The sequence below is a fragment of the Mycteria americana genome, chromosome 16 (genome assembly GCF_035582795.1).
Source record: "Mycteria americana isolate JAX WOST 10 ecotype Jacksonville Zoo and Gardens chromosome 16, USCA_MyAme_1.0, whole genome shotgun sequence".
Classification (NCBI taxonomy): domain Eukaryota; kingdom Metazoa; phylum Chordata; class Aves; order Ciconiiformes; family Ciconiidae; genus Mycteria; species Mycteria americana.
The window spans coordinates 11,367,355-11,383,299 of NC_134380.1; the positions used below are offsets into that span (position 1 = coordinate 11,367,355).

A 15,945-nucleotide genomic window follows, 5' to 3' on the forward strand; every position below is an offset into this window, starting at 1 on the left:
GGATTGCTCTAAGCAGGATTTAAATGTTGGTGTTTTCTAAAGTTCCTTCCATTGCTCCCAGCACAGTGCAACAGAGGGAAAGTTCAGGAGCAAGAACAAGGCAGCCCCATCTTGGGCAATGGAAATAAATGCAGGTCTCCTAAGGCTTATAGCAGAGCTTGCGACGAGCTAGACCACTCTACCTGGAGCTGCAGCAGGTGCCTACACACTACATGTCAGATGCGCTCTCATTAAAGCCACTGGTATCAGGTCATCCCACTTATATATAAATTGTCACCAAATCCTACCCATCTAGAAGTTGTGTCCAGTCTTGAGTTAGTCCTCTAGAGCCAATGGAGGGAATAAACCATTTCCTAAGTTAATTCATCCCATCCTAAGAGGAGTGACCAACTCCTTCCCTGGGGATAGAGGGAACCCAGTACGATGGGACTAGAGGTGAGCGGGGATAATACAGCCCAGTGCTTCTGCTGGGTAACAATAAATGCATAGATATTTCAGGGGAATTTGTGCTCTTTTAATGCTCCAGGGAAGAGACTAGGCTGATGGCCAGAGAGCAGAGCCAAGGGAGGAGGGTATTCCTGCAATTTTGGGGACAGAAGTTGGTGGCTGGGATTCAGTGCTGTGGTGTACCAGAGTGTGTTAGAAACCACTGGAACCAGAACCTCAGCTGGGAACAGGAGCAGCAGGACCACGGAGATGCTGCGGAGCCAGCTTTACACCAAGACTGAGCCCAATGCAGCTGGAGGATTTAAAATACTGTCCTTTGGCCAGAGAAATTTTTGGTGAGCGAGAAATAAAAGAGGTCTTTGCAGAGATGTTGAAGCATGAACTATGGGAACTTCGATATATTTATATGTAGAACATGTTGGAGAACCACATAATTCTGTTTTCATGGTGATCAAAGTTTTGCAAGAAGGAGGACTTGAGACAGTGTGCTAAGCTGCTATGGCAACATGAATTTTAAAAAGTAAACTGACTTGCAAGAGCTTATCTTTTCCTCTTTAGTGTGGTGCAGAACAGATCTGGGAACCTCTGCCCTAAAAAGGATCCTGTGAGGTGCTCACCTCTGTTTCTGGGCCAAGCGTATTGCAAAATGCATAAAATATATCCCTCGCGGCAAGCGGAAAATTCCCCCGGTGACTGGGTTTCTTCCTGCATCTGTGATGCTCCTGCACCCCTGAGGCTCCTGCACCCCAAAAAGCCAAGTCACGATGACTCTTTCATAATACATTTATCATAATTCAGATATTCAGATGTTGGGGTGAATGTGCCATGAACCACTTCAGTTCAACTGACATTCTGGGACCCGAGTAGGATGTAATGCGATGCAGCCCCTGCACAGAGGTGAATTCCACCCACAGAGCACCGTTTCCAAGAGCATCATGACGTGGGCTCAGCTTACATCTCGGCTTTCAAGCCACCCTCACAAAATGTAAAGGCAGCGGTGTCAGGAACGTTTCTGACGGCTCCTTTCACAAGGGGATGCTGTCAAGAGCTGTCATGCTCTGAGTCAGCTGTTCTGCCACGGCTGGCATTTCAGGCAGGAAGAGCCTGCTCACAGAGCTATCCCAACCATGCCGCCTGCCAAAACCACACTGGGAATCTCATGGGAACAAGCCCTCTCCTGAGCCAGCTGGTACTTCCTGCTCCTGAGGCCTGATCCTGCTGGATGCTGAGCATTCTTTATTCCATTTTTAAATTAACGAGACTTGAGCAACGCACAGTCCAAGACTTCAGAGTAAAAACAGGCCTTCAGTGTTTTCGGCACTTTGGCCATCTGTCCCAGCTGGAGAGGAGTGAAATGTCAGACCTGAAGGGATATTTGAGAGATGCTGATCGCCTGGAAAACAGATCTCTAATTTGGACATTTTCATCAGGTTCACTGACTGCCATGCCCCTGCATACACCTCTCCTTCCACCTTGCTGGCCTTGCAGCATGGCACGTACCCCAGCCCCATGGCACAGGGGTAGAGCAGCCCCAGCCGCAGTTCAGCAGCACAGCCGGAGCCCGGCTCGCCCCAAAGCTGGCAGCCCACACCGCAGGATTCACCTCCTGCCCATCGCTCCAGCAAGAGGCTGAGGCTGACAAGCATGGGACTCGCTCCCATCCTATCCCAACAGTGTCCCCTTGAGGTTGATGGCTGAGGCAGCCTGGGAAGAGCCCTCATCGAGGTTTGGGGGAACCCCAGAAGCTGCTCTTGGTTTCAGGCTGGCCCACCGCTGCAGAGCGAACATGCAAACAAATCCCAGCAGCCGTGGGTCAGCCTGAGCCCGAGCAAAGGGTGCTGGAGGAGCCCACCCTAACGTGGGGTGTGGGACCTCCACAGGTGGGAGTGGAGCACGTTGTAGAACCACACGGCTAACTAAGCATCTTCCTTCCAGTTTCATTCAAACAATATCCAAAGTCTGACCATTGCAGCCCCTCCTGCAGTACATCAGCTCAGACCTGGAGCCCGGGCAGCTCTTCCAGCACCAACAAGCCGGAGCGGGACCACGGCTGCTCCACAGGTCTGTGCCGGCCATGAGCCCCCGCAGCCGCGGGAGGCAGGGGAGCAGAGCCGCTGAGGCGAGGGCATGGGGCTTCCTCGCTGCCGCTGGAGTCTCCTTTCTTCTGTCAGCCAAACAGCAGGGAGTTTTCTGAGAAACTGCCCACAGGGAGCGATCACTTTTTCCAGTCATTAACCTTACACATCCCTCACATTATCGGAATACCTTGGATGTCTAAGTTGCTGCAGTGAGCTAATTCTTCCAGGTGACTCCAGGCAGCGTTAAATGGGCTCCTGCACAGCGAGGGGATTTGAACTGTGAGAGCTGAAAGCACTCCCGACTCCAGCACGCCAGGCCTCCAGCGGGGGCGAGATCGTCAGATGTCACCGTGCGAGCGCAGCGCGGTGGCAGGAGGGCTCCGGGGCCTCCAGAGCAGCGGTTTTCAACCTGCAGTCGGCAGGCGCCTGGGGGGTCCACGGGTGAAGGGAGGAAGGAAGGAAGGAAAGCAAGGCATGAGCTTGAGATGCACGACACGGGGGCCTGTCCCCCCCTGGGGAAAAAACTGTAGGAGTCCTCCAGTTGAAAGATATTGGGGAAAAAAAGCAGTGCCCTGAAGGGATAAATACTGGGGATCCCCAGTGCTGACCTCTGGGACACGTATGTATCTGTCTGTCCGGATGTCATTGCATCAGGGCATCCAAGCCCTGACAGAGCAGCCAGTTTTGGATCCTGAAGTCCTTCCTCTGGTTTAGAAGATGAGCACGAGGCCAAGGCACTATTTAATTCCTTGGCAAAGATGGGGAGATCTTCACAGTCCATCCCCTAAGGAGCAGAACAGGTGACCAGAGAGCGTGAGCTTTCCGTCACCTGCGTGTGCACCCCCGGAGAGCCAACACAGCCGCAGCCTCGTCTCTGCTCAGCAACCACAAAGCTGTGTCTGGAGATGAAACGCTGATTGCCCCAGGCCACTGGAAATAAACCCAGTGATATTTCTATAAATATTTCCCTCTGTGTCTCTTTGCAGCGAAGGAAGTACCACCCCTCACCGAAGCCAGCATGGGTGAGACCCACCTCTTTGACAAGAGTTTCTTGGTGCGTCCCCTCTTCCCTGTGGCTAGCGAATTGTACGCTGCTACAAAGAGGTTCTCACGGTAGCTGGGTATCATATAGCACCAGTTATGTTACTCTTGCTAAGCACATAATAAATAAGAGTAGTGCCCAAGTTCATCATGGAGAACGCATGTGTTCATCTGCTTGTGAAACCGGGACAAGACATGCATCTTCCTCGGCAAGCTGAGGACATGAGGAGCCGAGGTGGTGAGGAAGCCAGCCTGGGGAGCCGGTGTTGAGTGCCCTGCCTGGCTCCAGGCACGCCGGCAGTGCTGAACAGGAGGAGACCACAGACGACCGGGTTCCACGTGAGGGTGTTTACTGTCTCCATGGAGCACGACCCACGTCCCTGCCCCAGACACACACTGCTGATCCGCTGCCGCTGTTGGCTTCTGGAGTAGAAGGCAAGGAGGTGCACAAGAGGAACCCCAAACCAATGAGAGAAATAATAATTGTAGCATAACTCTTATAATATGTACATAATATTAAATATAATATTATTAACTCTTACACATCACGATATCTTCCTCTCGTGTTTCCTTGATTATACATTATCGGTGTCTCGTCAGGAGCGGCTGAGCAACAATATTAACAAACACAATCACAAAAGACACCACATTTGTCTCTCGTGAGTAACACGTGGTCACCGCTAGTGACTGTCAGAGCAGAACCAGATCCTTCCGACAAAGCAAAGCCAGCAAGAGCAAACACGCATTCGTACTAGAGAAGCACCATGGGCAGTGTGGGGCAGCACCCTCCTGCTCGACCTTTGCTTTGGGGAGGTGCATCTTTCTGCTCCCCTGGGAAAGAGTCTTTGGAAACAGAAACAGCCTCTTGACTTTCCCAAAGTGCCCTGGAATTAGAAGTGTTGTCCCAGAGCTGGGAGAAATGGGGACCACTGAGCATGTGTGAGGAGAGACTTAAAATCCCACAGTAGAAGTCAGTATGATGAACCACATCAGCCACACAGGCAAAGCTCCACTGACAATTAGAAAGTACAAAATAGCAACATCAAAAGTCACAGGCCACGTGGCCCAATTACAGAATAATGACCCACATCACACACATTTAGGAAACCCCTCCACACTTGAACAAAAACACCATCTTCAAACACCGGCACAACATAAGGAAAGCAACATTCTAGCACTCTTGATAACACCACAGGTAAAGACTGTGGCAATGCATGAATCTAGGTTTGGAGAGGCCCAAAACACCAAGACAGATTTGGTTTGGATCTTCCCAGGTGTTGCCGGGGTGCAGTTCAAGCCACGGTTTCAAAACCCATCCTGGCACTGAGAGGCCACGAAAGGGAAACTGGAACTAATGCAGCAGTGCTCTGGAGCCTTTGCTCTCCTCCGGAACTGCTTGCTCTGTGGGATCGTTTTTGGTTTGGATTAAGGAATGATGCTATGCCATACAGTACACAGCTTCTCATGAGGGGTTTACTTTATTTTCCCCAGCAATCAGCTGTCTCTTAATGAACTTGCTTTAAAATTAAAAAATTGTTATTAATAATAAGAGGTGGACCCAAGCTGGGGACACAAACATGTCCCAGTCTTGGCATTGAAGCCTGAGTCCTACTCTGAAAAATGCCTGCAAGCTCTGCTCCAGCTGTGTTGTGTACGGTGTGCTGACACCTCATGGCCAAGCAAGTAATTCAGATAAGACATTGTTTCCCAGGATGTATATATATATACATGTAAATTCTCCATCTGCTATAAGGCAAGAAACAAGGTTCATTTATCAAGAAGTTTGTAATGAATAGATCTCAATATACCAAAGATAGGAAAGAAAACCAGTCCAGAAATGCTTCAGATTCTTGAATTACAAACAGACGGGTACACCAGGGCCCGTTATTCATAGCTGTGGTAGTCTGAGCTTCCTTGATGCTGAAGGATGGTTCCAATGCAGTTCTTCAGCAGCATGGCCCATATACTGAACCATATGCGGCAAACCTTGTGGTCTCTGGCCTGGAAAGAGAGGATCCATGTCTGGGCTGCTTGTTACCCAGCTCTCCCCTCTTCCGTGGGGTTCTCCCAAGGGCAGATCACCTCCTTCGCAGAGTCCTTACGAGCTCGGTGGCGGTTGTCCTCTCCCTCCTTAGAGTCTATGGGGTAGATTCGGCTCTCCAAAGGAGCATCCATTTTTATTTGGAAGAAGCTGTGTTGTGAAATAAAAACTCATCACGCATACAGCACTTTTTGATGTGCTCTCTGAGACAGCGAACACACAGCACGGAGTCTGGCTTTGAGTTTTCCACTGTTCAAACCCCAAATCCCAAAGCAAAACTCCTGGGCACAAGCCCGCAGAGATGGAAAATGAAGGAAATGTGCACTCCCACCCCTTTGAAGCAAAACGGCTGTGTGACACAGCTCCGGCAGAGCCAGAGCGCAGAGCCAGGTGGAGAAGGAGCCCTCAGATTTGTGCTTTTGAATTTATAATGTGGACTCATCCACTTGGTCAGCAGCAGAGGTGGATTAAAAGAGGTTGAGGACACGTTACTCTTAGTGAGGGACGTGGCCAGGATTTGGTTTCAACAGTGACAGCCTCTCCAGGCAAAAAAAAATCCCCATTCTTACACATCCTGCTCCAGAATGACAAACGTTTCACAACTCTCCCTCAAGATTTCTCCTCCCTTGTTACTTCTGGGTCTCCTCTGACTTTCAGATCATTAAACCAAGCCTGAACCAATGGTCGAGAACAAACACAGATATACAAGCGGTTTTGCAAAGTCAGGGATCAAAAGTAAAACCTGAGGGCTTTACACCACGAACATGAGGCGTAAGTGCAGCAGGAAGGAACCGCTGGCACGGCCTCTTGCCCGTTTCTCATCAGAAAACACATGCAATACAGAAAGCAAGCGCGAGGAGCCAAGGGGAAGAGACGTCTTTAGAGGCCTGGCCATGATTTGGGGCAGGCAGCACAAATACCAGTGGTGGTTTTTAGATGCAATTGTAGGAAAGGCAACCGTCAGCTGGGCTCGCAGCGCTGCACAGCCTCGCGGGGAGGATTCTCAGGGATATACGGGGTCCCTACCCCAGAGCACCTGAACATCTCACCATCTTTGCTGGTGCAAAGACCTCGAGCTCATCTCCAAAGCCACCAAAGTAACTGAATTGGACAAACAACAAACTCTGCTAACATACATAGGGCAGCAAGGCCCCACGGCTCGTGAAGCCTCTTGATGTGGGGGCAAACACAAACATATCTTCACGCTGAGCTGGGGCTGACTCATGTGAGGGGGCTGCCACCTCCTCCGGCCTGCTCCAGCGTGTGGAGGCTCAGGCACATGGGGCCAGAGGCGACGTGGCTGCAGGGGGACAGGCCGTGCAGGTGCCTGGTGTCCCCGAGGGGGGAGGAGAGGCCACATCCCTGGCTGCGCCATGCCATACCCCAGCAGCCTCACGGCCCGCTGCTCCCCAGGGCCAGCGGGGAGGTGCAGCACCTCCATTTTCTTGCCTGACGCCAGGGAGGAGCAGAGCCCGTACCCACTCCTGGCAGCCACCATCACACGCGGCCCCACAGCAGGCAGACATGGGGGTGAGATGGCGACAGCTGACTGGAATATGAAGCACAAGGCCCACTTTAATGGGCTGAGCTGATGCTATTTCAACCCCGGGCTAATTACAAACTAAATTGGTCTCAGAGGCGAGCCCTTCATGAGGGTGTCCAGGTGCCCACGCAGTGCTTACCTGCTGACTGCCTTGGCGTCTGGCCGGAGCCGCCGCTCCCGCTCACCCAGCGGCTGCACCTTCCCGTGGGGCAAGGCCGGGCACTTGGGCGAGAGCGTGGCGAAGACGGGCGAGGTCCAGCAGCCCCTCTTCAGGAACCGGCCGAAGGACAGGGCGGCCACACGGGACTTCCCGCCGCTGGAGGGGAAGGGGCCGGGGCCGGCCCCCTGGGGCTCCCGCTCCCTCTCGGCGCCCGTCGTGCTGTCTAGAGCCACGCTGATGGGCGAGGGGCAGGCGGTGCTGTGGGGCAGGGCTGGGGGGCCGGGGGAGGCAGGAGGCAGGCTGCTGGGGCCGGGGGGCAGGCAGGCAGGTGGCGGCGGCAGGGTGCCGGTACCAGCGTAGACGGCCGGGCGAGGGACTGGGGAGGCGAGGTGGCATGGCTGTGGGGAGGAAAAGGAGAGAGGCTCAGTCAGGGCCGGCAGGGCAGCACGCTGGTGGCTGGCCTCCCCAGGCTTCCTCAGGAGGAGAAGGGCCGGGTGCCGCCTGTGCTGCCGGGAGAGACAGGCCTCAGCTGGGAGGCAGCTGACAGCCACCCCAGCCAAGCCTGGGCCGGTGCCCCCCTCTCCTGCAGCTCTGGCCCCCTCCCACAGCAGGAGAGTGGAGGCATCATGATTTGCCCGTGGAAAACAACAGGGTCATTGCTACCGGCCTCAGCGGGTGCTGATGGATCCAGCCCTACACCCACTGGGATGCTGTAGGAGACACCAGCTTGTCTCATTCCTTACAACAATTAGCTCCAGGCCCAGAGGAGTCTGCCATCCCGAGAATGTGATCTTGGTTATAAACGGCATAACCATGTCAAACCCAAAGCACCAATGTGCTGCTGTGGTGGCCAAGAAATAGGATGCTGAGCTCCAAACCCTGATGACTGATAATACAAGAAGCCACATCTTGTACTGAAGGCCCCAGTGTCCCTGGCTGGTGCTGTGAAGTCTCCAGCTCAGCTAATTCAGCCCTCGGGACAAGCCCGAGCACAGATTCATCAGCAGAGGATATGCTGCATGCCAGGGTCCCCCCCCGCTGTTTCCCAAGGACTCACTCCCAGCAGAAATGAAATGCAGCTCAAGTGTCCAAAGAGAAGTGCTGAGAGCCGAGGCACATATAGAAAATGCATGCACACACGGCAGAGAGATGACACAGTGAAGGATGCACACACTGAGACAAGCCAGAGAAGGATGAACTCAGTTCTTTTTTCATTTTCTACATTTATTTTTATTAGACAGATGAATGCATGAAAGCAATGGCCAAGAAATGAAACAACATATTGCTCTGATTTCCAATGGAAACAAACAATTTCTTGGCTGGCACAAAGTGAAGTTCAGTTTGTACCGTGGTCACACTTTGTACCAGGCGACCTTCCTCTTCAGGGACTGAACAGCAAGGGACCAAGGAGCGGTACACTGGGTCATGCCAGCTTATTCAGCCTACAAGCAGAACAGAGCCAGCTTCTGCCTGCAAGTGTAGGACTGGTGTTTCACAAGCACAGTGACTCCAGAGCATGCAGCGTTAACCCATGTCAGGGGGACAGCGATGCAAGGCTGAGATGATGAAAAATCAGAGAAAGGAATGGATAGAGAGAACATAAAAAGCAAAGCTGCAGACAAAACAGAAGTAGAATCAGAGGGACTGACTGGAACACACAGATTTGTTATTTATTATTTATACCCTGACTTGATCTTCCACATGTTATTACATACCAGCAATCCCAACATGCTCAGTGCTCCATGTTATACAAACTCTGAAGAGACAGTAGAGCTCATCACATCCAAGTAGCTTTGGACCAACCCTGCCAAGTTCTTGAGTATTTTTCAGTGCTCTTATGTCAAGGTAGGTTGACGGTGCTCAGTACCTGATGTAAAAAAGCCTTGTGGTTTTCAGCAGAATTTAAAAAAAAAATTATGGTCTGAGCCTGCTCACCCTTACAGCACTGCAAAATTTGCCATTGCTTCCACTGGGAATAAGAGCAGAGACTTAGCAAGCAGACCTTGACATCAGAGCAAAAGACTCATGCAACTTGGTTTCAATTCCTCTAAGAAGGTTTATCACCGTTAGGTTAACGGAGGTCATGAAAATCTCCCTAGCTCAGCTGCAAAGCGAAGGAGACTAGTTCTTCAGTGATACCAGATCAGACCATGTAGCCCTGATTCTGCCTCTGATAACACACACAGGGAGGGCAAGAATCGCTGCTCAAAGCTGTTGGGGACACAGCTATTGCCTGACTACCTCCCTGTTTGCGAGGGGTTGGTCTGCATGCACCCTGGTACCTGAGGGCTCCCACTCACATCCAGCTTTCTCCATCTCCCATTTCCTGTAAATCATACCAGTAGTAAAAACAGATGAACAACACGAACCGGAGTGAAGAAGCTTCCCAGACCTCAGTCCTTCCCATCCAGTCCCTGTGCTTCCCCTAAATTCTAACAAACAAGGAAGCTTTTCTGCCCCCCCAATTCCCTTTACTGGGCTTTGCAGGAATCTTCCCACTTTTGGTAATCATTGGCCTGGTCCAGACACACCGGGGTTTCCCAGCAAAGCCTGGAATCTCCCTGAGCTCTTTAGCACTAACATAGTTGTTTAGGTTGCCTCATTCTAAAGAGCAAAAGAGACAGAGCAAATGAAAAAAAACACTACTTAAAGTCGAAATCAGCTCTTAACACCTCTGCCCTCTTTCTTCCTTGCCTCTGGGCTATACACCAGTGACAACTGGAACTACCTCCTGTTAGTTTTTTTTAAAAACAGAAAGTAGAAGAGCAGGAAAAAGACAAGACAAGAGGTAGGAAGGATTTGATAAAAGAAACACAAAGCCATGGCTGCATCTCTCAAGCCTTCCTGCAGGCTCTTGCGAGAGACTGCTCTCTACGCCTGCACACCTAGCTCATCGTGTGGGGGAGTCATGGGGGAGAGCAGAGCTTTCCGCTGATCATCTCCAACATGGCAGCGGGCACTTGGGAGCATCATTAAAATTCAAAGGGTCACCCAAACCTTCAGAAACGCTCATCCTACTGTTCTCACAAGAAGTCTACCCCCCTCTTCTGCCTGTGGCTCCTTTGCACTGGCTAGGAGGTGCAGGATACTTGAAGTGAGGGGTGCACTCCTCTCAGAGGGGGTGCCCAGGGTGCACCCCTTGGGAGGGTGCACAACTCCCCGAGAGGATGGATGCCAGCATGGATGCGCTCCAAGGTGGGCCACCTTGCTGTACTCCCTGCGGGGCTGTCCACCTCTGCTCTGAGGAAGGCTGATATGAACCCAAAGGACTGGGACGGCAGAGCTTTACTCTGCCTTGTGCCGTGTCCCACCTCCTGGAGAAGCAGGAGGCAGGGAGAGGTGGCCGGGCTGCCCAGCCTCCGGGAGGGGGGCTCAGGGCAGCCAGAAGGTGTGCGGGGAGGGAGCCAGGGCCCTGCACCCCGAGTCCAGCACAGCCAGCGGCCTGGCTCCGGCAGCATGTCATGCCTGACATGCCTGGGAAGTGACATCTGCTGCTCCAGAAGCCATGGCAACATGCAGGAAGCAGGCTGCTGGCAGAGCCGGCCTGGGAAACTTAAAGCAGCACTGACACCTTCAGGAAGGGGAGACGAAGCTCAACACCAGCCTCGGCTTGTCTTTTCCCTGCGCTGTGCCCTGCGGGGCTCAGAGCCTACTTGGGAGGTTCCTTCTTGAGCTGGCTCCTGCGATCCAGCTTGCTCATGACCTGTGTGATGTCCACGGTCGTGGCAGCTTCTTTGGCTTTGGCCTCTTCCTCCTGCTGCCTCAGGATGACAGGGCTGGGGCTGGAGCGGAGGTGTCGGCGTCCGAATGGGAAACTGGAGCTGGGCAGAGAGCGAGAGAAAGAAGCAGGGTATTACTGAAAAGTAGAAGAGCACCAAAAACTCACCCTGGTAAGCAAACTTACCAGGAGGGCAAGCTCAGACACAGAGATGGACATGCCACTGTCACCCGCACAACAAAAAGAGAGCACAAATGCGGACAAGGTGGTTTAAAGCAGGACTCAGTGTCCGCACATCAGCTACAGAATTGCTAAAAGCATAAAGGCAGTCCTGTTCCTGGTCCTTGTGAGGGACTCCAAGGCCAGGAGATGACCAGTACATTATTCCTTTTCTTGTAAGCATTTGCATGTAACTAACACTCAGTGTGAACCCAAACAACTGCCATCAGTGGAATTTTTTCTAGTGTCCTCAGTAAGATCAAGATAGGGACCAGTATGGGTGTTTCTGGTGTCTGTGATACCCTAAAAAACACCTGCTAGCTGCTTCAGCAAAGCCATTACCAGCAGCAGTGAAAACAAGTGTTAAGCCACCTCTGGATGAGGTACTAGCTCTTTAGCTTACCCAGGATGCTGAGTATTGTGTATCCAGAACAGGCACTGACAAACATAAAGGTAGTCACCAGGGGTCAACCAGCATCTGCCAGCGACATTGTGATGTGTGGCTCAGGGAAAAACTAACCAAACCCCAGGCAAGTCAGCAGGAGGGGTTTTTCCACTGACTTGAAATGGGCTTTAGATGAAACAATAGTGTGAAAGTCCATGATTCCTCTTTCTTGCTTGCTCGGTTGATGAGTGGAAGAGGAACAGAGAAAGAAGCACACCACCCAGTCTGGCTCTGACATTGCATGTTCAGCTTTAAGAAGCAACTGCAGTTCAAATGGCCTAAATTTGCTATGCAACCTTCATCTTGGTCTGGAAAAAGCCATTTCAAGCCTGCTAAGGCCATCTACCTTGTGCCAGCAGTCACTGGCAGGTAAGATGCTGTTTGCTCCCATGTGGCTGCCTGTCACCTTCATTTCGCAGGGGGTAAGCGGCTCTGTCCAGGCAGAGCTGAGCAGAACCCATGGAGGACCCTGCAGGGGCTCTGTCATCTCTGGCAGCCGGTGTTTCATGGGCGGGAGTTTTCCCATGCCCAGCACACAGTGCTTTCTCCTTCCAGGAAAGGAGCCATGATTAATTCAACAATCACAGCCTTTCTAAACAGACCCAACAGACAAGGCAGCCGAGCAATCGTCAAGTCAATTCTGACTGCACACAAGCCATTTCCAAAGGGCTCACAAATAAACAGCAATATCAGTCTCAAAGCAAGGCATCTTCTTAGTGAAAAATTTTATTTAATTAAGTGAACATCTAAATTCTAGTAATTTTGCTGCAACTCAGGCTTTTTCTACCCTTGCTACAAAAACAAAACCCACAATTACATCCAGTTTCACTTGCCTTTTTTTGACAGTCTCTTGTGGCACAACAGCCTTGGCCAGCATTTCCTTGTATATTGGAGACTTTAAATAGCGGCCATAGGAGTCCTACTAGGAGAAAAAAAGAGAAACTGGTAGTTATGGGCTGCAAACACCCTTATTAAAATCACCACCAAATGCAGCTGCTCAGGAGCCAGGAAGGCTGGGAACTGGATAATCTCCCCCAGCAGCCCAAGGGACTTTGCATCTTTCAGGCAAATGTAGCTATTTAAACCAATACCCTTTCATCTTGATGTAAAATTCCCAGGATTTTCCATCTCACAATAAAGCTTCCCAGGTAAGATCCAGACCAAAAGGTCTGAACTGAGCTTAGCCCAGGCCAGTGGTGTCTCACAGTCATTGCGGGGTGAGGTGCTCATGTTTCAGGAGCTGAACTTTTCAGCAACTGGTGAAAATCAGTATAGTTCTGCTGGTTTCAGTGTCAATGTGCATTAGCTGCTGCTCTAGCCCATAATGCTCGTTACTGCTAAGTGTATTTTGTATCGCTCATAAGCAGGAGTTACAGATTATTTGTGGTCACCATGATCTAATGAAAGCCATGGTCCCTATCTTGATCTGTCTATACACTGACATCGGCCCATACTCTGCTGCATCAGTCAGACCTAAAAAAGGGTATCCACCAGCATAACCGCAGAAAAATCTGTGAAAAAACTCAGTAAAACTTGAGATGGGCCATGTCTGGTTATGCTCTTGGTACAAAACTCATGCCGTTATATCACAATTGCTACTACCTTTCCCATCCACTGCTGAAATCCAGTTGGATACAAGCATCCCACCATAGGGATACCTCATGTGGCACACAAAGTGGTACTGAGTGAAGTTAAAAGATTTGTTCAAGCTTCGAACGACCTGGTGACCACGCTGGTATTAGAACTTCCAGCAGACACCTGACCTCCACTACCCTGGGGACATGCTGCCTTAGAGGGAAGAAGAAGCAGCAAAATACAAAGGCCTGAACCAGTGCTTGCTTAAGTCAGCAAATTTGAGGGATTTTTCAAACAAAGGCCACTTGAAAGTGACAGCTGATAGCACACAAAGGCATGGAAAGGCCCAGAGAACTGGAAATCCCCCTAAGGCTTTGAAAACAAATAACAAACCTTTTTCATCAGCATGTAAATGTGGGTCTGAGCAGCATCTAAAACATAACGATGAGGGTGCTTGAGGCCTTTGACCGTGATACCCATTGTTGTGCCATCAATGTTAATCCACCGCCTTGCTCCTGGAGCCAGGAAGAGCCTGCAAGGAGGAGGAATCAACAGTGCCATTAACAACTGGAGAATTCCTGGAGATTCTTGTCTATGCATGAAAGAAAAAGTTCCTTCAGCTCCCCACTACAATTTGCTGTCCTGATCTTGGGCAGTCAATCTCCTCTTCAACAGTATGACATGAAGTCACTTCCTCTTGCACTGTTAACACACAATATAAACCAAATTTTAGCCCACTGGAAGCAAAAAAGGGTCTCTCCACTCTCCTCGTGGCAGCCCCAAGACCTTTGCTGTTCCACACCTCTATTTAAATTACATGCTAAGACCTAAATGTAATAGTGGAGAACAGAGAGGAAAAGTAACTATATTTATTTACTATTGTTTTAGTAACTAATACTTATGCTTTCATCTTCAAAAGCTCCTTTCCTACATGACGACATAGGGCAGCTTACAAAGAAAAGTCTCAGGAATAAATCATTTGGAGAATGACAACGTGTGGAAGAAGGTGATGGGACTTACGTACCAAGAGTTTAAGAATGTAAAATTACCGCACTCACTTGTAAATTTCTTCTGCTTTTTCTTTGACCTTGGATTGGTCTCCATACTTGAGATCCTCACAGGCTTCCCAGAAACTCAGATTCTCTCCTGCGTAACAAGGATGCAGTCAGCAGAGAGCGAGGCTGAGGATAAATGCAATCCCATTTATTAACTCCTAAACTGAATTTGTTTGACTCAGTATGTGTTGGCTCCAATTCAGTCTCTCCAATTCTTACAGCCACCTTGAAAATCCCCTTGGGACTGAAGGAGGAAAACAGCTTTCCCCTGCTCTCTGCTCAGGGACAAACGACGCCTGTAAGAGCTTGTGAATTCAGCCAGTTCCAGCTTGCCTGGGAGCAGTCCCCCCGCACAGGGAGTGCCCTGGGCTGTATTTCGTGTCCTGTGCCACTAGATGGTATTGCATGCACTGGCTGCGCAGCCATCACCTCCAAAGTCACTTTTACTGCCTTTATTTTGTGACTTTGTCATTGTCTCAGCTCACAGCATCTACTGCAAAGGCATGGATTTCCACCACTGCTCCGTCTCAGCTGTGCAATGTCCTGCTGTGTGGCCTAGGCAGGGGCAAAGGGAGAGACACAACAGACCCACCACTGAACTCCTTCTTCAGGAAGAGCTGGAAGTTCTGCCGACCTTTTGGGTCTCGTATCAGCTCACTGAAATTGAAGGCCCATCGCTCCACACGCATTCTGGTAGGGATTTCCACTCTGCACAGGATGAAAACAAACAGCACTGCCAGTTTCATGTGGCCCATCTAATTAGCAAATTAATTAAAACCAAAATGCCCTTTGCTGGAATGCCAAGAGACTTCTCAGCACACTCTGTTTTCCAGAATGCTGTAATGAGCTCCTGAAGTCAGCCCACTAAGCAAGCCATAATTAAACAACTTGGTACACAGTGGGATGAGGATTTATCTCGGATTTATGCTGCTCTCATTATGACAGCCCAGCTTTGCCAGAGGTTTGACTCAGTCCCGTTCTGGAGGTGGCACTGGTTGTTGCCCAAAGCTTTGCTTCTCATAAAGGCATTCTGTGAAGGTATCCTTTGGGGCTGTCTAATGGGATATTATCACTCTAACAGGATTGCTGGTCTCAAATGAGAACCAGTAATATGTTGTATGCTTCAAGCCCAGAGATGCCACTGTATAATTAGCAAATACTATCTGAATGGAAAACCAAGGGAGACCTCAGAGAAGGGATGGACCGCCAGCATGTGCCTCCAACCCAAACGCTCTCCTAAGAAAGCAGCCTGAGGTGTGTGCAAAGACCAACGGCCAGTAGTTGAACCCTGAATTGCTACACCATTGGCAGCACCTAATTCAGCAAGGTTAACGCTAAACCAAGTGCTATACCTGAGTGTAACCGGTCACATTCCATTCCTGTGCTAGTAAAAGTGGACTTCACTCATCCAAGGGGAGGATTAGACCCAATCAGCAGGGGCTGAGTGCATACTCCCATCATCAGTTTAGGAATTTCTGTAATGTTAAGGAAGGCTCCACTTGACGAAGATAATGCTGGAAGTTCAGCATGGAATATTCCCAAAAGACAGTTTCTTTAGCATGGCCAAGCTGTGTCAGAAAGCGAACGCTTCCCTGCTCATGATCAGAGACCAGCTATCATGAT

At 50.5% G+C, this 15,945-nt stretch overlaps 1 protein-coding gene across 2 annotated transcripts in view; it reads right to left on the reverse strand.

Annotated features, from left to right (window-relative positions):
- Positions 1-3,921: 3,921 nt before the first annotated feature.
- RGS9 (regulator of G protein signaling 9) overlaps positions 3,922-15,945 on the reverse strand; it is a 35,964-nt gene continuing 23,940 nt past the window's right edge. Inside the window, exons 13-19 of one of the 2 annotated variants that reach the window (XM_075518873.1) lie at positions 14,915-15,030; positions 14,326-14,413; positions 13,661-13,799; positions 12,526-12,611; positions 11,014-11,131; positions 7,290-7,708; positions 3,922-5,757 (exon numbers count right to left, since the gene is read on the reverse strand). In XM_075518873.1, coding sequence (XP_075374988.1) covers positions 5,601-5,757; positions 7,290-7,708; positions 11,014-11,131; positions 12,526-12,611; positions 13,661-13,799; positions 14,326-14,413; positions 14,915-15,030 — 1,123 coding nt within the window. In that variant the 3' untranslated portion in view covers positions 3,922-5,600. The remainder of the gene's footprint in view (positions 5,758-7,289; positions 7,709-11,013; positions 11,132-12,525; positions 12,612-13,660; positions 13,800-14,325; positions 14,414-14,914; positions 15,031-15,945) is intronic. The other variant, XM_075518872.1, reaches the window with a different exon arrangement.